The sequence below is a fragment of the Eucalyptus grandis genome, chromosome 3 (genome assembly GCF_016545825.1).
Source record: "Eucalyptus grandis isolate ANBG69807.140 chromosome 3, ASM1654582v1, whole genome shotgun sequence".
In the NCBI taxonomy this organism is placed as follows: domain Eukaryota; kingdom Viridiplantae; phylum Streptophyta; class Magnoliopsida; order Myrtales; family Myrtaceae; genus Eucalyptus; species Eucalyptus grandis.
The window spans coordinates 9,243,491-9,269,514 of NC_052614.1; the positions used below are offsets into that span (position 1 = coordinate 9,243,491).

General features: G+C 38.5%; 1 protein-coding gene and 1 long non-coding RNA gene across 2 annotated transcripts; both read left to right on the forward strand.

Annotated features, from left to right (window-relative positions):
- Positions 1–597: 597 nt before the first annotated feature.
- On the forward strand, positions 598–1,220 carry LOC108958456. The gene is made up of 2 exons (XR_001985614.2): positions 598–704; positions 880–1,220. It is a non-coding gene; the product is annotated as an uncharacterized LOC108958456 (long non-coding RNA).
- Positions 1,221–5,741: 4,521 nt separating this feature from the next.
- Positions 5,742–8,739, forward strand: LOC104436434 (40S ribosomal protein S3-3). Its single transcript, XM_010049204.3, has 6 exons — positions 5,742–5,899; positions 6,010–6,157; positions 6,301–6,472; positions 7,905–7,959; positions 8,057–8,188; positions 8,376–8,739. The coding sequence occupies exons 1-6, from the start codon at positions 5,870–5,872 to the stop codon at positions 8,544–8,546; spliced, it is 708 nt and encodes a 235-aa protein (XP_010047506.1). The 5' UTR covers positions 5,742–5,869; the 3' UTR covers positions 8,547–8,739.
- Positions 8,740–26,024: the final 17,285 nt, after the last annotated feature.

Genomic DNA, 26,024 nt, shown 5'->3' on the forward strand with positions numbered 1-26,024 from the left:
CCGGTCCATGAGATGATGATGAGTCGATGATCGATTCTGAAGAGTGAGTGCTTGATATCTTCATGATGATCGGTCTCTTTCTAAGTTCTTCTGAACTCCCATGAGATCATAGATGGTCTGTCTTCCCCCCTTTTTGGTTGCTTAAAAGAAAGAAAAAAAAACTATTCTCCCTGTTCTGACGATCCTTTCCACTTTTCGTGCTTCTATGTGGAGAATTGAGCAAAATTATGGAATTCAAACAGAAATCCTGAGTGCAGTGCTTCTGAGATGCTCTGGAACAGGTTGAGTTGACAAAGCAGCTTTTTGATGATCTTTTTGGCTCCCATCACACTCCACCACCACAAGATCAGAATCTCAGATAAGAGATGATGAGCTCTTTTGACCCTTTTTTTGTATATATATTTCTTTTGTTCTTCTTGGCTCACCCAAGACAATTTATTGGATGGTGATGACAGGAGAGAGAGAGAGAGGAATTTATAAAATATTCAGTAGGCAGTATTGAAAGAAAGGAGGGAGAAAAATATGAATAAATAATTGGTCATGAGAAAAACTGAAAGGCACTACAGTCCCGGGAAATGGACAGATAGATGGGGTATGGACTGTGACCGGACCCCCATTGACATGACAAGGGACCCAACAGTCCACATTCTTTTTTAGGATGGAACTAGGGCTCCAACACATGCTTATCTCCTCCCTCTACCAAGGTTTTGTTCTTTCTTTTGAGCATGCTTTCTTCCCTCTCCTTCTTTCCCTTCTTGTTTTCTTCAATTGTATTTCATGCAATCGCATTGGACCTTCTTTCGTATACTCCATTGTCGATGTCGGGTTCGCCGAGTAATAATCTGTGTTAATCTTTCATCCCATTTCTCATCGGTGCAGAGGTAGGTAGTCCCACGGCTCCGTCCAATTCCGTCTCTTCTCCACCATTTCATGTCTTCTTCTTGAGGCATTGAGCAGGTGTTTCTGATGGTGGACCCATAAATGCAGAGCAACCCAGTTTTTCTGATCTTAGGAGGGGAGAGAAAAGGACCCACCACATGAGTGATTCCTGGAAATGTCTTTTGTCCTGCCCTAGAGTTTTTTTATTTTCTATAAGAGAAAAGAACATTGGTGGGGGGAAATTGCTGTCACTTCATGTACAGATATGTCCACATGCACTCATTTAAAATCTCTTTATTTATTTATTTATATTTTCTTGCAATGCACTCATTTGAACTGGATCTACTCCATGTGCTTCATTTTCACTGTGAAATGTGATGTCATGGTCTGTGACCTCAGGGCAATGTCTTGGGGTGTCCTGTTGTGAGATCTTGATTGGTGCAGGTCTTCTGAGGCGTGTGATCCATCAATTTCAAATTTAGTAGTTGCGATTTAAGTGAATAGAGAGAGTAGATTGTAGTACCATAGCCATTAAAGGCAGCACTAAGCTAGCTGCTTTTTCACTTGAATAGGGAGATGTGGATGTTTTCCCCTCTTCCTTTCTGAGCTATCAACCAGCTACCAAAAATGAGAAGGGTCAGATTAATACTGTGTTTCTGATGCATGTGAGATCATACTTTCTGGAGGCTCATTTGCTCTTTCCACACATGCCATGAGTTGGATTCATATAGAATGGGTCATTCTCTCGGGGAAGGCCAAGTTTTCTTTGGTCATAATTTGAGCTATGCCCTTTCGAATAGTACTATGCAAGTACTTTCTTGGCGGATTCAAATAAGGGATGTTTTATTAGTTTATTTGGGGAACCAGTGTCTTCATATTTTAGATAGAGCTCTTGCTCCCCCCACTCAATTTCACAAAAAGACTTTACGGTCTTGACTAGAAGAAGTTCTTTATTCATTCGACTTTCTAAAGTACGCGTGTGCATGTGCGATAAATTTTTGAATTCATGTACATGTTAGGCTAAATTTCACAATTAGTCACTGAACTTTAGCTTATTTTACAATCAAACCAGTAAACTTAACTTTCAACCATTCAATGCACCGAAAATTTATTTTGTTTTTGTTTGTAACCAAATACATTTTTTCCTACCCAACAATTTTTCTACTAATAGTGATGACTCATAACCACGCGAATTTGCCCGTGGCATCTAAGCAATTGATCATGTCTATCTTGTTGTTATTTAACCAATAGATTAAAGGCCAATTGACAAAATAAATCACGGTCTTTTTGGGGCAAAAGGGTAATTAAAATATGGTTTTGGCTAGGAGTATAGTGTCAAGAATGATGTGATATGAATTCAAGAGGTGATGTTCAATTTAATAACCCAAAAAAGATAGGGATACGATTCAAAAGAGCAGAAAATGATTTTTATTGCTATTCATCCTAAATTATAAGCACAACTTTTTTATTTCCATGAGAAGTTCATTGCTTTAAGGAAAAATTTCAAATAAGGGCTCGGAATGTTTTCATTTTCTCAAATAACGGCATGAAGTGCTTATATCAGTCTCGAAGAAAGGCCTAAACTCATCGAATATGAAGAGCAATTTTATCTTTGAAATTTGAAATTTTAATTTTTTCTTAAAAAAAATAAAAGAAGAAAACACGGGTGAGAGGGTGCTCCCTCCTAGCTGTGGCTGCCACCCCATCGCTAATGGGGTGGTGGCAAAGGCTGGCAAGGTCACTAGTGCCTGGGTGAGGGCTAGCAACCCTTGCTAGCTAGAGACGAGGGCATCCCTCTCCTGCTTCTGGTGAGGCCTTGGTCAGCAAGGGTCGCTGCCCCCCAGCCTTCGCCGTCACCCCATCGGCGATGGGGCGGTCCCTCCCGCTTGCGTTTTCTTTTTCTTTTATTTTTTTTTTTTTTAAATTATTATAATTTAATTTAAATTTAACTAGTGCTTTGACGAAAATATCTTTGATTAGCTTGAATAATTTGCCAACCAATGAGCCAGCGGGGCTAGGTTTTTATTTAAAATGACCATAACTATTTTAGGCCCTTATTTGAGACTAATATGACCACTTTTGGCTCTTATTTGAATTAATGTTCACTTTAGGTCATTATTGAGAAAATTAGAATATTTTGGGCCTTTATGTGGAATTTTCCCTTGCTTTGATGTATTTATGACTCCTAAGATTAAGAAGATTAATTTTGTTTCAATGATTTAAAAGGAATAATAATATTGTTTTTCTTTCTAAAGCGCCAAATGTCCAAGTGTTGTATTTCCCAAGTGATTTTTTTTCCCTTTCTTTGCCGAAACCCAAGTAATTTGTTTCGCAATAAACTTCTCATCCGTGATATCTATCCTCTATCATCTTTAACTCTAAGTCATCACGTGGTCTTTGGATTTATGGTAAAAGTTGATGAGAAAAATTAAATGTATCGCAAGTGACAAATTTTTGAGTGAAATATTTTCATTACTATGCGGAAAAAGAGATATGTATATGCGTTTTTAATGGAAATAATAATAAAAAAACTCAATCGATGCATTTCTAAATATTATATAATCTTGTAATAAAAAGTGGATAATTTTAAGGTTCATTTGTTTGACGAAAAATGAAATTTTTTATAAAAATTTTTCCTAAAAATGTTCGCTTGTATTACATATACAAATGAATAAATGGAAAATATTTTCATCTTCCACAAAATTGTTTATATATAGATTATTGTTAACAATATAAACATTTTTCACCGATTAATCATGTCGAGATATACAAGTGATATTTTTAGGAAAAAATTATTCAATTCATTCATTTCAAAATAAATGAAGTCTTGATTACAAAAATGAACGAACAAGTTTTTTTCTTTGCCTAAAAAAATGTTTATACATAAATTATTGCTGAAAACGAAAACATATTCGATCGACTAATTATTTCAAATGATGCAAGCAATAAGTTTTGGAAACATTTTTTCTTAAATCATTTATTTTTTACGAAACAAATCGAGCTTATTGACAATATTTAAAGAAAATAAATAAATTAGGAAATGAAGAGGGGCAGAAGAAGGACGAGATAGATGATGGGTTGGCCCTCATGCCAAGCCAAGACAAATCAAACACGTTGCCAACACAACATGTGAAGTGGGAATCTAACTTTATTTATTTAATCTTAAAACTTTAGTCTTCATTCGCTTTTGTTTCGTGAATTTGGGGCAAAAATTAGGTCGGAATGGAACCGACCCCCGTGTCTTGGCCTTTTTGCAACTTTAGACTCAACAAATAAAAAAAATATATTAAATAAAATTAAAATCTAACTTGGGTCTCATGGGCGTCACCTCCATCATTAGTTGGCCCAGGTAATTAGCAGGTGTTTTTCATTATTTTATATGCCTTTGCCCATGAATTATTCCTTTTTAATTATTCTTTTTTAATGATCTAATTTAACAGCAATTTTTGCTTTGGGATTATTAAATTATGTTATTTGCCGAGTTCAGCAAAAATCCACTAGCTCTAAGACTCTGGCCAGATTGACTGTTGACTTTTTCTTGTGTTAGGTGAAACACAGGGGGTTTGATGCATGAGCATGACCAAACTCATTATCCGATTTTTTTTTTTGTCCTTTTTCGTTGTTGAATATTGTCATGGCTTTGGATAAAAATGTAGCAGTGAAAACAAATAAGGAGTATTTGGGAGCCAATAATTAGGAGGGTAATTGTCATCAGTTTACAAGCCGTGGCCATATCTTATGAGAAAAATTGTCTAAAATATTATAACCTATTGTACAGTCGGGAATCCACCGACAAGAAAGAAAAAACATAACTTGTTTATGTTAAATTAGCCGTGCCATATAAGACAGCCGACATTGACTAGACTACCACGTTAGCCATTTTCAGTCAATATTGATATATAATTAGAATATTTAGACTTTAATTAGCAAAATTGAAAAGTTGATACCTGAATTGTCCATTGTAGAATGGTTTTAGGATTTTTTGGACAATTATCCTCTATTTTATGTCATGTTTGTAATATTATTGGAATGTTTATTGCAAGTGCGAAGAAATAATGTGTGAGAGATCAAGATTTATTGCGTAGACTCGTTTTGACAAACGTAGTTGAGGCGTCGAGCCCTATAAAGTACATATAATCTAACTCATTTTCAAGCTTTGATACTCATGAGATAGGTACACATCAAAATAAAAACAAGCCATAGTTGTCGTAGCCGTCCTAGATGAATGTACTTTGACCTAAGGAGATCGACTTTGGCAAAGTCTAAACCAATTTCAACACAGAATTTCTTAGGTGCCCATAGTTTAATTTATTTAACCTATGAAAATCGATTTTCATTTTTATTTTGATGAGTACATGAAGATGTTCGATTCGGACCGGTTGTGGACGGAGGAAGAGTACTACGGATCGGTTTTTATGATTAGCCTTGTATGGATTCAACAGGTTCTCACTTTACTAAGCGCAAACATTTTCATTTTGGGCCGGCCCATCCGAGCCCGACTTGAGCGATTGTCCTGTCTTATTAGTAATTTCACGTGATTAATTAGGAGTTTTCTGGGCCCAAAGTTCACTGATCTAAAAGTTCATTTCTGAGATCAACCAGGCTTGGACCTTTGCGTGTTAGGTTCACGACAAAAGATTGAAGCAGGCCTCGGACACCAACTCAGGCCCAATTTCCGTGTAATCCAATACTTCAACATCCACAACAAGAGCCCAAGCTCCGCTTGTCTCAAACGGGCTCGACGGGCCCGACCCTCCTTGGGCCCAACTTCCCCAACTGCCCGGCCCACTTCCCATCAAAACCCTAGCTCTCCCGCACACCGTCCGATCCATCTCCGCCTCACGTATATAAACCGCCCTTCAACCTCCCGAGAATCCCCCCAGTCAGAGCTAGGGTTTGCGCAGAGCTGCTTCCGCCGCCTCGTTCGAGCTCCCCCATCGCGTCCCCGCCGGCGGCTTTCGCTCCAGCTTCACCGGCAGCTCCCGCAAACATGGCGGCTCAGATCAGCAAGAAGAGAAAGGTCGGTGCCTCGGCCTTCCCTTCCGGTAGTAGATTAGCATTCTCGCGGGACGACGGGATCGCCGCCGGTTTCGCTGATCGTGGTTTTCGTGCTTCGCTTTGGTTGTGCAGTTCGTGGCCGACGGAGTCTTCTTCGCCGAGCTCAACGAGGTCCTGACCAGGGAGCTCGCCGAGGATGGATACTCCGGCGTCGAGGTTAGGGTTACGCCCATGCGCACCGAGATCATCATCCGAGCTACCCGCACTCAGAACGTTCTCGGTCTGGTGGCAGATTTTTGTTTTAGTTTCTTCCTTTGATTTTCCTTTCCTATGTTCGATATCGAGGTTTGTAGGTGTTGCGATGGATTGGTTTTGTACTGACTTTTCTCTCTCTTTTGGGCGGGATATCTGTGTGGTGTATAGGAGAGAAAGGGAGGAGGATCAGAGAGCTGACCTCCGTTGTGCAGAAGAGGTTCAAGTTCCCGGAGAACGGCGTCGAGTTGTACGCGGAGAAGGTCAACAACAGAGGGCTCTGCGCCATCGCGCAGGCTGAGTCGCTCCGCTACAAGCTTCTTGGCGGCCTCGCTGTCCGCAGGTGGAGATTTTGCGCAGTTTTTGAATTGTTCATATTGTTTTGTTTGCTTTCATTTTGAGGTCCATTGTTCAGTTGTCCTGTTGAAGCTGGCTGTTCATTAATTACACTTGATAACTGGGAGTTGGCCATTCGTCGTCGGTATAGTGGTGCATGCTGGAGCAAGTTAATGAATATGGATACGGCATATATGATAACTCGTTATTTCGGTTTTAAGTTGACTGAATGTGCAGTTAAATTAGAATTTCTAGTTATAGAAAACTATAAGTGAAATGGCTCTGACCTGTTGATGGGTATCTATGATGTATTTTATAATTTTGTGGTGTTTATCTGTTCTTAGGTTGATGTACTCTGACCCTTTGTCATCTACAAAGCAGAGTGGTTGTTCCCTTTACCATCTTTGTGTCGGAAGATGACTAAATCGAGTACATGTTGTCCTCCGCGCCATCATCCTCATGAAAATCCTATATTTTCATGCAGCAACCTTTAGGAGGATACATAACTATAGAATTAGCTAGTTCTTGTATGACCTCTTTTGTTGTTTGCGTATGTACTGTAATGCCAGGAGTTTTTCTTTATCCTTTTATAGATGATGACGTAATTATCAATTGCATGTCTTTTCTCTCATCATGGTTATCTGTTCTTTGGTTGATGTACTCTGTCCCTTTGTCATCTACAAAGCTGAGTGGTTGTTCCCTGTACCATTTTTGTGTCGGAAGATGACTAAATCGATAAACTGTCCTCCATGCCAGTATCCTCATGAAGTTCCTATATTTTCATGCAGTAGCTTGGACGAGGATACATAGCTATAGAAATAACTAGTTCTAGTATGACCTCTTTTGTTGTTTTTGTGCGTACTGCAATGCCAGGAGTTGTTCTTTATCCTTTTCCAGATGATGACGTAATTATCAATTGCATGTCTTTTCTCTCATCGTGGTTATCTGTTCTTTGGTTGATGTACTCTGTCCCTTTGTCATCTACAAAGCTGAGTGGTTTGTTCACTGTACCATTTTTGTGTCGGAAGATGACTAAATCGATAAACTGTCCTCCATGCCAGTATCCTCGTGAAGTTCCTATATTTTCATGCAGTAGCTTGGACGAGGATACATTGCTACAGAAATAACTAGTTCTAGCATGACCTCTTTTGTTGTTTTTGTGCGTACTGCAATGCCGAGATTTATTCTTTACCTTTCTCTATATGATGCTTATGTTCACATAACTACCAATTGCATGTCAAGATCAAACATTGTGCAAATGATGCCACGCTATATTTTTACTGTTTTCCTGCCATCATTTCAAACCTTTGTCCCTACGTCTCCCTCGGTCTCATATCTATTTCACATTGTTCTTTTCTTTGTTGTTTCTTGAATCTTGATTCCATTGGACTCCCTGACCTTAGATGCTGAATATCTGCTGACCTCGGTCTTTATTTCAGGGCTTGTTATGGTGTCTTGAGGTTCGTCATGGAAAGTGGAGCAAAGGGTTGTGAGGTTTGTCTCATCAAACGTTTTATCTAGTGTCTTATTGGGTTTGCTTTCTTGACATCTGCAGCAAATTCTTATTTTGACTGTCATTGACATTTTACAGGTGATTGTTAGCGGGAAGCTCAGGGCTCAACGTGCCAAGTCTATGAAGTTCAAAGATGGTTACATGATTTCTTCTGGTCAGCCAGTTAACGAGTATATTGACTCGGCTGTGAGACATGTTCTTTTGAGACAGGTTGCTTCCCCTTCTCAAATACCTCATCTTTTTTCACGAGATAAAAAAATGCTCTTCCCAAATTGCTGCCTCCTTAAATACCTTCTCTTGCTTGTTAAGATGCACCTGACTAAGAATTTAAGCTATTACTGCACCTTCATTTCTGCTTTGAAATTTCTCGCCTAACATGTATTAATTCACTGTCTAGGGTGTGCTTGGAATCAAGGTCAAGATTATGCTCGACTGGGATCCCAAGGGCAAACAAGGGCCTACAACTCCACTGCCTGATCTTGTGACCATCCATCCTCCCAAGGAGGAAGAGGAGTACAGGCCAGCTGTGATCGCTACTGATATTGACCTAGCTGTCCCAGTTGTTTAATGCTCTCCCTATTTTCAGGGATCAGTCACATCTATGAAATTCACCATGAATCTCTTTAAGAGCTTGAAGAGCAGTTTTTAGAATATGAAGGACTTGCTATGATCTTTTGATAGTTTTTGGTTTTTCTCCTGTCAGAATCTTGTCAACAGATATCTTGATTCCGCATGATTTTAATTCAAAAATTTTGAGTTCATTGTGCATTTTGCTCTCCTGTTATCTGATTACTGTTTTTTGGAGGGTTTATACCATCAAAGGATGTGTGCATTCGATTTTTGCATGATAGTAGGTTGCCATCATAGAAGTTGAAGCAAGAATCTGCAATTATGCAGACATTAGGACAAAGATCATTTTCTCCCTCTCATTTGTCTGTTAATTGATTCCCTTAAGGAAGCGCAGAAAGACTAGAAATAGATATCAAAAGTAACGCATAGTGAAATCAAAAGCCTACCGACCTAAAAAAAAAAAAAGCCTACCGATCAAAAAAATAAAAATCAAAAATCAAAAGCCTGAGTTGAGAAATTAAAGTTAAATTCTACAAATTTCTATTCTAATTTCAACACTTCCTAGCGAGATTCTCGCACGGGAAGGTTTCGGTCATTGAGAAAACCAGTGTGCGGTTCTTCATGCGTGTTCATCTAAATTTTCCTTTTTCCATTTTGTCAAAGATATTATGCTGTGTTTTCAGCATCCTAGGCGTGGAATTAGGATTGTCTTATATCACTGATCATTTCTCCAATATGTTTGTGTCCGCATACTGCTAAACGGGTCCCTATGCTTTTGTTAGGGGTGATCGGTTCTCGGTTCGGTCAGGTTCCAAGGTGGAACCGGGAATCGGACCGGGAGAATCGGTTCCCAATTTTGAGAACCGTGGACCGGACCGTTGGTTTTAGGACCAAGAATCGGACCGGACCATCGGTTCGGTCCGGTCAGGTCCGGTCCAAAAGAATTGACAATTTCTTTTTCATTAAAGAATGACCATTCACTAAAGAATAATCATGCTCCGGACCGATCAATCAAATTCGGTTTCTCGAGCAATCTAATAAAACTACTTACACATGTTTCCACATGCAAAATATTCAAACTTCACCTGTGTGAATATCAATAATAGTTTATGTGTTTCATACTTAATTTTAAGCATAAAACCCATGAACAACGTGATTAAAGGTTGTGCTTGGCTTAGGTTTTATAGACAATCTCTCTTATATACTTTGAATGTTTAGTCGATATGAGACTTTTTAAGGCTTGAAGTGCTTTGTCGTTTGTAAGTGAGGGGAGCAAGAGAGAGAGTATGAGCATGAGGAGAGTTTTTTCTATAAATAAAAAGTAACAACAAGAGTTTTGGTGGTTTCTTGGCCACATAAGAGGTTACATAAATTGCAATTCCGATTGCAATAAGTTTCATATATAATATTAATATATTATATGTGTTTATATATTATATGAATATAAATTATATATAAAAAAATTGGTCCGGTCCGATCGGTCCGTCGGTCCGGTTCCCACCTTGGAACAGGGAACCGGACCAATCGGCCTGGTTCCAAGATTAGGAACCGGGAACCGGATCGCTGACCGTGGGAACCGCCCAAAAACGGCCGGTTCAGTCCGGTTCGGTCCGGTCTTGGTTCGGGCGGTTTCCATTGCACACCCCTAGCTTTTGTCACATGTTTCATGCTTAGCGGAAAACTGGTCGTGAGATTCTCATTACCCACTAACCGAATGAATGCGGAGGAGGCTTTGCTCATGAGATTCGCCCTGTAAAAGTCGAATAGATGGAACTTAATGCGGGAAGATGATCGCTCAATCCGACTCGGATTTTCACAAGTTTGGCCGAAAATAGGTGGTTTCAATTACATGGATAGATATGGGAAGCTATTTAACAAGTCTTAAATCGGTTACAATTATGTCCATTCAGTCTTAAATATTTTTTTTAATTATCAATTCAGTCTCAAATCTTTTTGTGTTAATTCAATTCATTCAATCAAATTTAGTTGGCCGATACTTGACTTGGCAATTTATTAATAATATTTTATATTTTTGAATTTTTATTAATTTTTTTCTTTTCTTTTTTGTTCTTCTCCCTTGCTAGAGCCTTGTCGGCCATTGGGTGAGGGTTGCAAAGCCTTTGCCAACTATCGGTGAGGGTCGTGGCCCTTGCCAGACCTCACCCACCCTCATCGGCTTGGGGCTATGGGCAAGGTGGCTTGCCTGGATTTGGGCAAGGCTAGTCTTGCCTTGGCCTTGCCGAGGTCCAAGGTGGCCCTGCTTGGGCTTTGCTGTGGCAAAGATAGCCTTTAAGGGGCTAGCAAGGCCATGGCAACCTTCGCCTAGGCGTGCCATGGCCTTGCTAGCCTTGGGCGAGGCCACTGTTGTCCTTGGCGAGGTCAAGGCAAAGGCTGACCTTGCCTAGATTTGGGCGAACTTGCCTCACCCTAGGCCCTAGGCCTTGCTCATATTTGGGTGAGGTTACCAACGAGGGCTTTATGGCCCTCATCCATTGGCCCGCGAGCCCCATTGGAGCCTTGCGGGCCATTGTAGGTGAGGAAGTCAAAGAGGAAGAAGAGGAAAAATAAATGAGAAAAAAAATATAAAAGTTTTGAAAAAAGTATAAAATATTATTAAAAAGTTGTCACGTTAACGTTTGCCAGATTGTCGATATCGACGAGCATTCACACCAATGTCAACCATTCACATCAATGTCAACAAGTCAAATTTAGTCGAATTGACTAAACTAATATAATTGTAAAATATTTATTACAAAATTAATAAAAAATTAAATTGAATTGACTAAACTAATATAATTGTAAAATATTTATTACAAAATTAATAAAAAATTAAATTGAATTGATATAATTGTAATAAATTTAGAATTAATTAATTTATTTAATTTCCCTACCCTCTTCCTGAAACTTGGCGAGTATCCAACAGGTTCATTTCCTACCCTCTTCCTGATATAATTGTAATAAAATATTATTAAAAAGTTGTCACGTTAACGTTTGCCGATTGTCGATATCGACGAGCATTCACACCAATGTCAACCATTCACATCAATGTCAACAAGTCAAATTTAATCGAATTGACTAAACTAATATAATTGTAAAATATTTATTACAAAATTAATAAAAAATTAAATTGAATTGATATAATTGTAATAAATTTAGAATTAATTAATTTATTTAATTTCCCTACCCTCTTCCTGAAACTTGGCGAGTATCCAGCAGCGCTCGTGCACTTTCTCACACGCAAGACGGGAGAAAGCGGCCAGCTGTCTTTATCGCTTCAGTTCTTTGGCTGTCACTTCACAGGATCATAAGCAATGCCGTACCCACTAAAAATGTGATTAAAACTTGAGACACTAATCAACGTGACAGGTTAGAGGCTGCATCTCAGTCGGTTCTCCCATTAATTAAAGACATGCCTATCCGTTCGAGATACATGACGAAAGAAAAACCAATTCGAGAAGCAGTATATGCTATTGAAATACTTAGAGAAATGAACCTGTTCAGAGCTACGTACGGACCATTTGGAGATCACCTTCAAGTTGCCCTTCGAACCGCTCAGAACTTTGCTGATCATCGTTCTCTCCGTGGCCCATCTGACGGATCAATTTCTGAAACTTCAGGACACGAGTTTCGGTGGGCGTTTCTAGTTTGTCTGGCACGTCTATCATTTCCATTAACTTCAATACACGTTCAGGCCAAATCGTCTGTAGACCTCTCTGTAGCGTAAAGAAAGAAGGCCAGGAGAGCGAGTATCCATTCGGTTTTCTATCCACAGCGTGCATAGATAATGGGCATTCCTCGGTTTGTCGCTAAGTGATGCAATTTCTTCTAATGCAGGAAGTTGTTGATTTCCGCCGCACGCACTCGACGACAAACCAGGAAAAGACTTAACTTACTGAGTTAAACAAGTCGCAAGAAACACTTGCCTCCAATCCCATGTTTTTGCACTTTGTCTCTAGCACACTGTCATGAAAATTTCAGTCTTTATAACAGTACCGCAACCCCAAACCTGATCTCGTTAAGGTGAATATTTAACCTTATGCTCCTTTTCATGGCAGCAGTTGGAGGGTCTTCCTTCGATACAATCCTTCTCAAACGGCCTTTTCGTGTCTTATGCTCGACTGTGGTAACACCCATTTCTTTGTCAAGATATTAGGCTGTGCTTCCAGCCATCATAGGTGTGGAAATAACATTTGTTACGTTCATTTCCATTGTGGTACTTTTTTTCATTCAATGTTCCTAATAACCCCCAAAACGGAAAAAAATAATATTCAGTCCAATGACCTTGACGGTGGTGGGTTATGCTTATCCTAAATTCTCCATGATGCTAGCAACAACCGCTCGCCGAGATTCTCGTCACCCTTGGGGTAGTGCAATGACGAGGGCGGTGCCGAACTCGCGACCTCTAGAGGACTAATCATCGCATTGGATTTGGGGATTTGACGATTAATTTGCGAGTTTGATGCTATCTTTATGCTCCATAATCTTACCTCTCCTTTGAGTATAAATCGTTTATTCCACGATTATCTCGAACTTCGTCACACTCGGGAGTTTAAACTTCAACGTGTATTGTGGAGAAACCAATACTTTATGCCGATTTCACGGCGCAGAACAGTGTTGCTCCGGGTGTTCGAACTCCCTGTTACCAAGAAAAAAGAAGAAGAATCAATTTCCTGAGTTGAACGTGGCCCTGAGTGATGAGATGTACGGTGTCGACAGTAAGTGAGTCGACTGTTTCGACCCTTGGAGCGTACTTTTCTAACAAGAAGAGCTTGGGCTGTCAGTGAGATTACTGGATGCTCCTCTTAAAAATTATTAGTGGTTATCCATGTATTTCCACTCTTCGATCAAGCCACGCAGTCCGCCAACTTCTTTTCCAGGATTTCTTCTTCCAAGTCTAATTTGTTGAGTGGTTTTGGGCCTTTCTCACTTCAAAAGCTAACTCAAGAGGTGAGGTTTTATCTCACACTTATATCGAGTGATTTTGAAGAGGGTAAGATTTCCCCCCACACTTATAAATCGATCATCAGCTCATTCCACAATGAATATGGGACAATCTCACTAATCTGTTCCTCAAACATCGAGCTTGGATTTCCTCATAGTTATAAATCAACCACTAGCTCATTTCACAATCAATGACTAATGTGGGATAATTAATGTGGGATAACCTCAACAATCTCTCATTCAAACATTGAGCTTGGGTTGGAGGTGTAGTTATAAAGTAACCACTAGCCTCTTTCACAGCCTGTGTAGGACAACCTTAATAATCTCTTCCTTAAAATATCGAGCCTAGGTTAGAGATGCACTTATAAACTCACCACTAGCCTAGCTCATTTCATAATTAATGTGGGACAATTTCAGCAATCTCTTCTTCAAGCATCGAGCCTGAGTAGCCATTTTCATGGCTAATGTGGAACAATATCAATAATCTCCCCCTCAAACATCGAGCCTGGGTTGGAGGTGTACTTATAAATCGACTATCAACCCCTTTAATAGCTAATGTGAGATAATCTTAACAATCTTCCCTTCAAACATTGAATCTATGTAGCTCCTTCCACAACCGGTGTAGAAGAATCTCAACAATCTTCCCCTCAAACATCGAGCCCGGAGGTGCACTTATAAAGTGACCATCGGCCCCTTCCATACAACCTCAATAATCTCCCCCTTAAACATCGGGTATGAGTTGGAGGCAAACTTGTAAAGTGACCACCCCTTCCATAACCAACATAAGACAACATCAATAATCTTTTCCTCGAAGATGTAACTTTTTTGGGTCTACACTAACCCCTTCCACAATCAATATAGAAGGATCTCAACAATTTTTTCCTGAAACATGTAATTTTTTTGGATCTAGACTTGTTGGCAAACTTAGACTCTAATATCAATTCTTGATGGTCTTGGGTCTCTCTCACGTCATATGTTAGCTCAAGGAGTGAAACTTTTCCTTATAGTTATAAACCGACTACTAGCCTCTTTCACAACCAATGTGGGATGACCTCAACATGACTAGCCAATGCCACTATCCTTTGCCTCATCAACTCTCACCTTCTCGCCTTGCAACAGTGAGCACCCTCTCCCCGTTGCCCTCATCGACGGTGGCTCAACATCCTCGAGCTTGGCTTTAGCATTGGGCGCCTTTAAAAAAGGTAAAACGATCAAAGGGAGAGAATAACATACTCAAGCTTTAACGATGTTTTGAAATTTGACTGCTAGAGAAACTTTTGGAGGCTGTTTCTCAAAACCCAAAAGGATCTCTTTAGGCCTTACATACATATTCAATAAAATATTTTAAATATATAAATAATATACCACGTACTCATCTAATAATTTAAGTTTTTAAAATAGTCACTAGTGATCAAGCTAAATTCTCACATGATATTAGAGCGATGAGGTTTTGAGCTTGAATCTTTCAAGTGCCTATTTGTCTCTGCTCATTTTTGACTTTTTAGCTTAAGGTCAAATTGCACCTAAGCGGTGCGTAATTATTGACTAGCGACATCCTCAAATAAAGAATACAGTAGCGTCACCTCAGCAGCACCCATTTAATTATTGTATTCTTTGTGGGTCCCACGTTTGGCATGCCTAGGTCACTCTCCTTTGGTCAAATTGTGATCCTTTCCCTTTATTTGATTTTTCTTTATTTGAGGATGTCGCTAGTCAATAATTACGCACCGCTTAGGTGCATGACACTACTGTTATTCCTTGTGATTTGTGAATGACAGTGCCTTTTTTACCCACGCTAAATGGAGATGCAATTGGCAATCGGAAGAGACAAAATAAGAGACATTAAGTAAATATGGAATCATTGAGCACGGGCTGTCGCATCCCTAAGGACCCTCTCTCTCTCTCTCTCTACAACGTCATCCCTCAACACCTCTCCTCCTCGCAACTCAAGCTCTTGAGCACAAACTCACGCCTGCCGTCCCTCCTACCCATCACCCTCATCCTCATCACTTGCTATTCCTCCTCTAACTTCAACCTCGACGGCTGCTCCCTCCTCATGCCCAACCTCTTCTCCTCTGATGCCTCGCCGTGCACGTGTTACCTCGATCCTCGATTATCAATCTCAACTTGAGGAAATTATTGGATAGCATTCTTTTTTTCCATTAATTTTGTTGTTCTATTATAAGTTCTTGTCGAGCTATTCAAACCAAGGAAAAATACTTATAATTTTTCCTTTAATTTGTAAATTCTGAGATCATACAAGTATATTAGAATTCAAATTTGAGTTGGGAGATCAAGAAACAAAAGAAGCTATGTTTGTTTCTTTCTGAGTCTGTTGGCATGATTAAAATAAAAAAGGTGAGGGGAGTTTATTATTTCTTCTTGGTCATTGAAAATAGTTTCATTTGGCACTCTGAAGCTGCGACTAACTTGAGATTTCTATTTCATGTTTTCTATTCTTCATTCATTCATTTCTTTCATTTCCATATAGAGAGAGAAAGAGTAGCAAGGGCATAGCAAAGTAGTGCAGCGTAAAATAACAACAAAAGTAGGATGTAAAGCCTCAAGTGTCCAATATGTTTTTCACCAAGGGGGATGTGATAGCGGAATTTCCTAATCTATTTACTATTCTATCTCTAGGTATAGCAAACCTACTCAGCTTATTAATCCACTATATCTCTATGTGAATTAAAATAAACATGAGTGCATTAAAAACTATGAATATTCCCGATTTACAATGAGTCTTTTGGATCACATTATCACCGAAAGCTACACAAATAACGCGGTATATTTTTATCCACGTTTAATTCATGGTTATATATTATAATGAGCAATTGTATATTATCACCTCTCAGTCTCAAACATGCACATCAGATCATTCAAGTGATGGCTAGTCACTCAAAAGCATTAAACACAATAATATATAACTCACATGAATGAAATCAATTGTAAAACATAAAAATCATAAAATTCACATCATCATGGTTAGGTTATATCATAGCCCTAACAAAAGAAAATTAGAACATAGTAGAAGAAAAAATAAAAATATAAATCAAACCCAGCATCTTGAATTAAAGGACAAGAATTCCGTCACCATTTTTGTTTTCTCTTCAAAATACTTGAAAAACTCTCAGAAGAATAAAAAAAACGATCTAACTCCCCCTAGCTACTCTCTTTATCTCTATCTCCCAACGCTTGCAGATAACATTAGGGAACAAAATCAAGAATTTCCTAATTTGATATCCATCTTCCACTGCTGCTTTTATTTGAATTCCTGATAGTTACCATTCTTTTCCTTATCCTCTTCATATCTCATTATTCTACATAAACAAGGAAAATTCAAATAATCAGAAGGAAATCCAAATATTTTCTCACAGATAATGCATTAATTATTGCCTAAAATAGGTAAAATAACTCTATTTTTATAGAGTTTTCAAACCCCCAAACTTAACATTTTGCTAGTTTTCGAGCAAAAGTAAGACATAACACATACTCACCCCAACAACCTTCTCCATGACATCTTTCCATAATTGCTCAAATTCACAATTCAAAGAAAAACACAAATTTCATCCAAACATTGAAATTGATTTATAAGTTAAGACCAATTCTAACTATATGATCCAAGTGTGTGTGTGAGAGTCCTCATCTTTTTCGAATTACATGCAATCCAGAATAATTCACATTAACATGTAACCTCTAAAAAATTCTCAATAATTATGACCAAATCTCATAAGTTTGCTTTTCATTCCTCTCTCCACTAATGTAAGCTAATCATCCAATCAAAAATCAATAGGACTTTTCTCGGGTTGTAATGTAAGGCTAAGCTAAAGGTGAGATAATGACAATTTTAAGCTCAAATCACCCATCAACACGTTGATTTCTAGGATCTAATTAGAGCCAATGTCACTGTCCAATTTCACCCATTCAAGATAATTTTTTTGACACCATATATCACCATTCCTTTTTTTTTTTTCTCTTTTTCTTTTTTGAATTGCTTTATGGTGGAGTTTCTCCCAAAGTCCCTCCTAATATAACATGAAAATTTCCAACTCATTGAGTATCTAAAAGGCTCACTCAATTGAAAGTTGGATATGGAACCATAAAAGTAGTTTTTTTTTTACAATACACCTCAAACAACCACTGCAATCACTTTTTTTTTCCTTATTTTTACTTCATCATTCCTCCTAAATTTCTATCAAGCTCAAATAATTTTTTTTTTATCCCAAAAGAAAATCAACGTGTTCATAGGGCATGGGATAAGGATATAATTTGATCACGGCTAGGCTGAACATATATGGGTGCCAATGAAAAATTGGGTAATAATTAAGGCTCAACGGGGTGACTAGGGATAAATAAATAGGGTTGGCTTGAAAGGCTCAATCGATCCAAAAACTGCCTATATCATTTTCTCAGTTAGATTTAGCTTAGGATTTCGCCTCAAGAGAAAATCAAACAAATTCTAAGATTTGGGTGAAATCTAAGAAAATCACATATTTCACATGGATGTTCTCTAGATTTACACATAATTCAGAAAGTAAGGACTTTTAGTGCTCAGTAAGTGGATCAACATAATCAGAATTAAGATTAACTCACACATCAATTGCAAGTTTAAATAAAATTTAAATTTTCCTAAGAATCATAAAAATTCACATCCAGGAAAGCAATAATAATAAAAAATTATCCAAAAATTTGTCTTCCCCCCAAACTTGAATGAAGCAGTGTCCTCAATACGAAAAATAAAATAGGAAGAAGAAAACTTCCCTGGTTGTAGGATAAGTCCATAGATGATCTTGATGATTAAACTCTTGAAAGGTGCTCCCTATAAATTAACCTGGATAAAACAGAGAAAAGTTAATCTTTTTTTTTTTTTTTTTGCAAAAATAAACTTAAAAATAAATAAAAACTTAATTAAAATGCTTGGGTTGCCTCCCAAGAAGCGCTTGCTTTATAGTTTTCAGCCAAACTATCTCGGATGTCGCTATTCGGAGGATGAAGTTCAATGGTGGTCTTCGCTTATTGTAACCACCTTCAAAGTAGGGCTTCAAACGTTGACCGTTCACTTTGAATGTGCCCTCGTGTCATGCGCAACTTCAACTGTTCCATATGGGAATACCTGTAACCGTAAAAGGACCAGACCATGTAGATCGCAACTTTCCTGGAAAAAGTTTAAGACGAGAGTTATAAAGTAAGACTTTTTGACCAATTTTAAACTCTCTTCTGAATATGTGCTTGTCATGCCATCTCTTTGTACGCTCCTTATACAACTTAGAATTTTCATAAGTCTCATTACGAAATTCCTTCAATTCATTCAGTTGCAATAATCTTTCTTCACTTGCAGACTGCATATCAAAATTTAGAAATTTCAATGCCCAATATGCTTTATGCTCTAATTCCACTGGTAAGTGACAAGCCTTTCCAAACACTAGCCTAAATGGAGACATTCCAATTGGAGTTTTGAACGCTATCCTATAGGCCTTAAGTGCATCATCAAGTTTTATTGACCAATCTTTCCTAGAGGCATTCACTGTTTTTTCTAAAATTCTCTTGATTTCCCTATTTGAGATCTCTACTTGACCACTAGTCTGAGGATGATAAGGGGTTGCAATCTTATGTGTGACTCCATACTTACTCAAAAGTGCTTCAAATTGCTTGTTGTAAAAATGTGTCCCCCTATCACTTATGATTGCCTTAAGAGTGCCGAATCGGGTAAAAATATTTTTCTTCAAAAATTTCACCATAACCTTAGCATTATTTGTTGGCAATGCTACAGCTTCTACCCACTTAGACACATACTCCACAGCCACTAAAATGTATAAATTTCCATAAGAAGGTGTAAAGGGTCCCATGAAATCAATACCCCAAATATCAAATAATTCACACACAATGATGTTGTTTAAAGGCGTCTCATTTTTTCTTGAAATATTTCCAGTTCTTTGACACCTATCACATGAAGCTACATAGGAGTATGCATCTTTAAAAAATGTAGGCCAATAAAATCCATATTGTAAAATCTTAGCTGCAGTTTTTGTGGCACCAAAATGGCCACCTGCCTCTCCATCATGACAATGATGTAGAATGTTTGCCTTCTCTTCATTTGAAACACATCTCCCTATGACCTGATCAGCACATACTTTAAACAAGAAAGGTTCTTCCCAAAAATAATTTTTAACATCAGAAAAGAATTTTTTCTTCTGTTGATATGATACTTCAGGAGAAAGAACATTACTTACCAAATAGTTTACAAAGTCAGCATACCAAGGAATTGACTTGATGGAAAAAAAATTTCTCATCAGGGAACTCTTCCAAAATTGGTCTTACCTCTTCCTTTGAATTTGGAATTCTTGATAAGTGATATGCAATTAGATTTTCAGTCCCCTTCTTATATTTGATTTCCAAATCAAATTCTTGCAGCAATAGAATCCACCCGATCAACCTAGGTTTTGATTCTTTCTTTTTAAGCGGATACTTAAGAGCAGAGTGGTCAGAATAAACTATAACTTTTGAGCCAATTAAATAAGAACAAAACTTATCAAAAGCAAATACTACTCCCAAAAGTTCCTTTTCTGTTGTTGAATAATTCAATTGTACAGCTGACAAGGTTCGACTGGCATAGTATATGGTTTGAAAAATTTTATTCTTCCTTTGTCCCAAAACAGCTCCTACTGCAGAATCGCTAGCATCACACATCAGCTCAAAAGGTAAATTCCAATTTGGTGCTGCCATAATTGGTGCTGATATTAACTTCTCCTGTAAAGTATTAAAAGCCTGCATGCATTCAACGGAAAAATTAAAAGGAGCATATTTTTCCAAAAGATTAGAAAGAGGTTTAGCAATTTGTGAAAAACCTTTTATAAATCGCCTGTAAAATCCTGCATGCCCTAAAAATCCTCTGACAAGTTTCACAGATGTTGGCGAAGGTAATTTTGCAATGACCTCCACTTTGGCTCGATCGACTTCTATTTCGTTTTGAGAAATTTTATGCCCGAGCACTATTCCTTCCCGCACCATAAAGTGATACTTCTCCCAATTCAAAACAAGGTTAGTCTCCTCACATCTTTGTAAGACCAAGGCCAAATTATTTAAACAAGAATCAAATGATAGGCCAAAAACGGAAAAATCATCCATGAAAATCTCAATATATTTTTCAACCATATCGAGAAAATAGCCATCATGCATCTTTGAAAAGTAGCTGGTGCATTACAAAGACCAAAGGGCATTCTTCTAAAAGCAAAAGTACCATAGGGACATGTAAAAATAGTTTTCTCTTGATCTTCTGGTGCAATAGGAATCTGATTATACCCTTAATATCCATCCAGAAAGCAATAAAATTCATGCCCTGCAAGTCTTTCTAACATCTGATCAATAAATGGTAAAGGAAAGTGATCTTTCTAGTGGCATCATTCAATTTTCTGTAATCCATACACACACGTCACCCAGTAATTGTTCTAGTTGGAATCAATTCATTGTCGTCGTTTTTCTGAACAGTCATACCACCTTTCTTTGGCACAACTTGCACAGGACTTACCCAAGAATTATCAGAGATAGGATAGATGATACCTGCATCAAGTAGCTTAATTACCTCAGCTTTCACTACTTCTTACATCTTTGGGTTCAAACGCCTCTGAGGTTGGATAGTGGGTTTATATTGCTCCTCCATCAAAATTTTGTGCATGCAAATTGAAGGACTAATTCCCTTGATATAAGCTATTTTCCATCCAATTGCACCTTTATGCTCTCTTAATACTTTGAGCAATTTCTCCTCCATCAAATCTGTCAAAGAAGAAGATATAATTACCGGTAAAGAAGAAACTCCATCTAAATAAGCATATTTCAAATGAGAAGGTAAGGGTTTGAGTTCAAGAATTGGAGGCTCTTCAATTGATGGTTCAGGCTTTGTAATGTGTTGTCCTAACTCCTCAAATTTAATTGCCTTTTGCCTTGAATATGGTGGAATTGCCTTCATGAAATTTGCGTACTCCTTTATCTCCTCATTTTGAATATCTTTGTCCCTTAGTTGAATTAGACATGCTTCAAGTGGATCTTCAAAAATATTTTCCTGAAAAACCTTATTCACCAACTTGTCAACTGTCTCAACTCTAAAACAAGAATTATCATCAGATGGATATTTCATTGATTTAAAAACATTAAATGAAACAAGATCATCTTGAACTCTAAGGATCAACTTCCCCTGTTGTACATTAATAAGAGCTCTTCCTGTTGCTAGAAAAGGTCGACCTAAGATAAGTGGTACTTCAAAATCTTCCTCCATGTCAAGAACTATGAAATCTGTAGGAAAGATAAATTTGTCAACTTTTACCAAAACATCTTCTACAATACCTCTCGGATATTTAATTGATTGATCAGCCAGTTGAAGTGACACCGTGGTTACTTTTACCTCGCTCAATCCTAATTTCTTGAAAACTGAATAAGGCATCAGATTAATACTTGCACATAAATCACATAATGCATTTTCAAAGTAAGAATCCCTAATAGTGCAAGGAATAGTAAAACTCCCTGGATCTTTTAATTTCGGAGGCAATTTGTTTTGTAGGATGGCTGAACACTCCTCATTTAACTTCACAGTTTCATAATCTTCCAGTTTTCTTTTGTTTGCCAAAATCTCCTTCAAATTTTTTGCATAATTAGGCATTTGCGCTAAAGCATCTGCAAAAGGAATGTTAATGTGCAATTTTTTAAATACATCAAGAAATTTAGAAAATTGCTTATATATTTTGTGGAGTCGCTGAGGGAATGAAATTGACGGCACATATGGCTTGGGATTATCTGGAAAAAGTTTACTCTTGCTTGTCTCATTTGATTGTTTATTGACCACCTCTTCCTTGTCTCTAAAAATCTCTTCTTCTCCTACTTGTTTACCACTTCTCAGGGAGAAGTACACTAATGGTGCCAAAAGTTGTGTACGGCGCTCACTTTGGTGCCAAAAGTTTCCGTCGGATCACTTAAGTGCCAAATCGGAGGAAAAACGATCACTTTGGTGCCACCGGCGAAATTCCGGCCAAAATAAATACGTGGCCTTTATATTTAAAAAAAAAAAATCGACGTGGCTTAAGATTGTCCACGGTGGATAGCATAAAACGACGCCGTTGTCCTTTCTTCGTAAGAAACGACGTCGTTTCTTGCCATCCATCGTGGATTGACATAAGAAACGACGCCGCCTTGCTCCATAGCAAAAAACAACGTTGTTGCAGAGGGAGTAAAATAGGGTTCGTATACGGTTCTTCTCGACGCCGGCCGTAGCTTGCTCACCCACTGTCGTTCACCCACCACCGTTCGCTCGCCCGCCGTCGCTCGCCTGTCGTCGCTCGGCCATTGCTGTAGTTGCACCGTCGTTTACGATCGTTCGGGTTTGTCATGTTCTCTACGTGGATCAATTTTGCGAAAAATTTAGGGTTCCGAATGGCAAGTTAGGGCAAGGAAGGCAAATTGAGGGCTCGGCTCAGGGGGAAAGTAGGGGGAAAAGTGGTGGGGATGTCACTTTTATGGGGATGGAATAGAGAAATTGATTCTTTCATCGTTCGTTCGCTTTCTGTTGTGGGGACCGAATAGAAAAACAGGGTACTGAGGGGCTTGACTCGGATGGAAACAGTGGTGGGACCGAATTTGTTTATTTAATTAATTGGACTGCTTTTGTTGGGGGACCGAATGTGAATGTGATGAAATTGAAAAATGGGTGGTGGGGACCTCACTTTGTTTATTTAATTCGGTTTCTTTTGTTTCTGTAAATGCACCGAATTTGGGAGATTTTAGTCGCATTTGTTCCTTGACAACAAAACGACAAGAACCTGCATGTAAAGTTGCCGATTCTGTCACGTGTTTCCAACAAAACGACAATAACTCTTTTTCTTTTTTTCCATTGGGTGCAGCATCGACATGGACGCAAATCAGGTAGGCGTCATTGTTTGCTATGGTGGAGAGTTTGTTATTGGCATTGAAGATTAGGAATATAGTGGTGGAAATGAAGGTACTATTTATGTCAATATTTGGAAGCCATCATATATTGATTTTATGAGGGATTTGGTATATTTTTTACGATGCAAAGTGCAAAAACTACATTACTGTGTTCCTGGGAAAGAATTGAAGGATGGGTTGAGATTTTTTAATGACGATAATGGTATTAAGGATATCATTTACCATTATCTTCACGGTGAAGAAGCTAAGGTATATGTTGAATATTATAGTGAGGGTGAGGATGAGGATGAGGATGAGGATGGGGATGAGCAGACCACCACTGAAGGAGGAGAAGTGAGGGATCATGTTCAAGCGAGTAATGAGGTTGGGGATGAGTTTAGGTTAGATGGAGGGCAAAATGATAGGGAGATAAGTCATATTGATAGAGATGAACAAAGAGGGAGATGTCCTAAAATCTTGGATGAAGACTTCATTGGATTAGAATGGGAAATTGCTTTATCTAGTGAATCGGAAGATGAATGTTTGGTTGTAGTAAATTTCCCAAGTGACGAAGATGATGATGAACTCGCACAGTCAAGAAAAAAGCAAAGGGAATTTCTGAGAAAAAAACTTGCAGCTTCAGCAAGAAGGCCCGAGTCAGTAAATAGGGATGGAGATCCAGCTGAGGGTAATAGAAGTGAAGATGAAGAAAGCTGTGGCAATGAAGTTGCTGGTTTGGAAAATGAGCTTGACAATGATGATGAAGAACCTGCTCCTCGAAGAAAAAGTAAGTACCCTTGTTATGATCCGACTGTTGATAAACCTGTTTTGTCGGTGGGCATGAGATTTGATGATGCCAAACAGTTCAAGGAAGCTGTTGTAAAGAACTCAATTGGTGAACGAGAGGAGCGTTAACTTCATTAGAAACACGAAGGAGTTTGTGAGAGCTAAGTGCTCACAAGCTAATTGTTCGTGGAAACTCTATGCTGCGCTTAGTAAGAATGGGTCATTCCAGATTAGGTCTTTTAGGAGGAGCATACTTGTCCAATTATCTTTAACAATAAAAGGGTAACAAGTGTGTGGTTATCAAAGCATTTTTTCAATACTATCAAAGCAATGCCCGAGATCAAGAGTCCTCAATTTCAACGAGTTAGTGAAGGAGCAAGTGGGGTTAATGTGTCGAGGAATCAATGTAAGAGAGCGAAGATGAGGGTGATGAAGATATTGATGGGTGGGTATAAGGAAGAATATGCGTAGGTATGGGATTATGCTGGTGAATGTATGTTTCAAAACCCATCTAGTAGGGTATATGTAGAGGTTGTGGAGAGGCCACTCCCTGATCTTGGGCCTAAATTTGATAGATTTTATGTCTGTTTTGATGCATGCAAACGGGGCTTCTTGGCTGGTTGTAGAAGAGTTATAGGATTGGATGGATGCTTTCTAAAGGGTTTATGCAAGGGGGAGTTGTTGGCTGCTGTGGGGAGAGATGCCAATAATCAAATGTTCCCGATAGCGTGGGCAGTGGTAAAGATAGAGAACAAGGATATTTGGTCATGGTTCCTAAAAAATTTAATGGCTGACCTTGAGATAACCAATGGGGGAGGATGGGCATTCATGAGCGACCAACGAAGGTAATTTCATTGTCAATTATAATATATTCCCTTTTAAAATTTTTCACTTGCATATTTTCTTGACTTGTATTTATTGGTTTGAATTTTTGTAGGGACTTATTCCTGCATTGGCTGAATTGATGCCACATGCTGAGCATAGAATGTGCGCGAGGCACATATATGCAAACCGGTTAAGGAACTTCAAAGGAGAAAGGCTACGAAGCGTTACGCGAGATAGCAAAGAGTACGAATATGGCTGATTTCAGATTAGCCAAACAAGGATTGTTGCAGTTGACAAAGGACGGTTTTGATGCACTATTCCATACGAAGCTAAGCACGGTGTCGAGCCTTCTTCAGCGAAGATTTCAAATGCGATATCATTGATAACAACCTCGGTGAAGCTTTCAATGGTAGAATTTTAGAGGCCAGTGCAAATCAATCATCAGCATGCTTGATGATATTCGAGTTATGGTTATGACTAGACTGCATAGGCAAAGAGATGAGGCTACAAAATGGAGTAGAGACTGTGGCCCTAGGATTGTGAAGAGATTGGATGCAAATATTGCTGCTAGTAGGTTCTGTCATCCAGTTTGGAATGGAGATAATGGATATGAGATTATTCAAAATCAGGATAAGTATGTTGTCAACTTGGATAGAAGAAAGTGTTCATGCCGAGCCTAGCAACTGAATGGAATTCCCTGTGTCCATGCCATTTGTGCTATTCAGATGAAGCAAGAAAACCCAGATGATTACCTACATGATTGGTACAAAAAAAAGCTCATACCTTGCTTCATACCAATTCATGATGCAGCCTATCAGAAGCAGCAAATTTTGGGAGCCAACAAATCATGAAAGTCCTCTACCTTTACCGCTGAAGAAGCAAATAGGAAGGCCAAAAAAGAGACGAAGAATGCAGAGGCATCAAGTCAAAGGATGAGTAGGACTGGATCAAAGATGAAATGCTCCTATTGCAGCAAGGAAGGGCACAATAAGAAAGGTTGTGAGCTGAAAAAGCA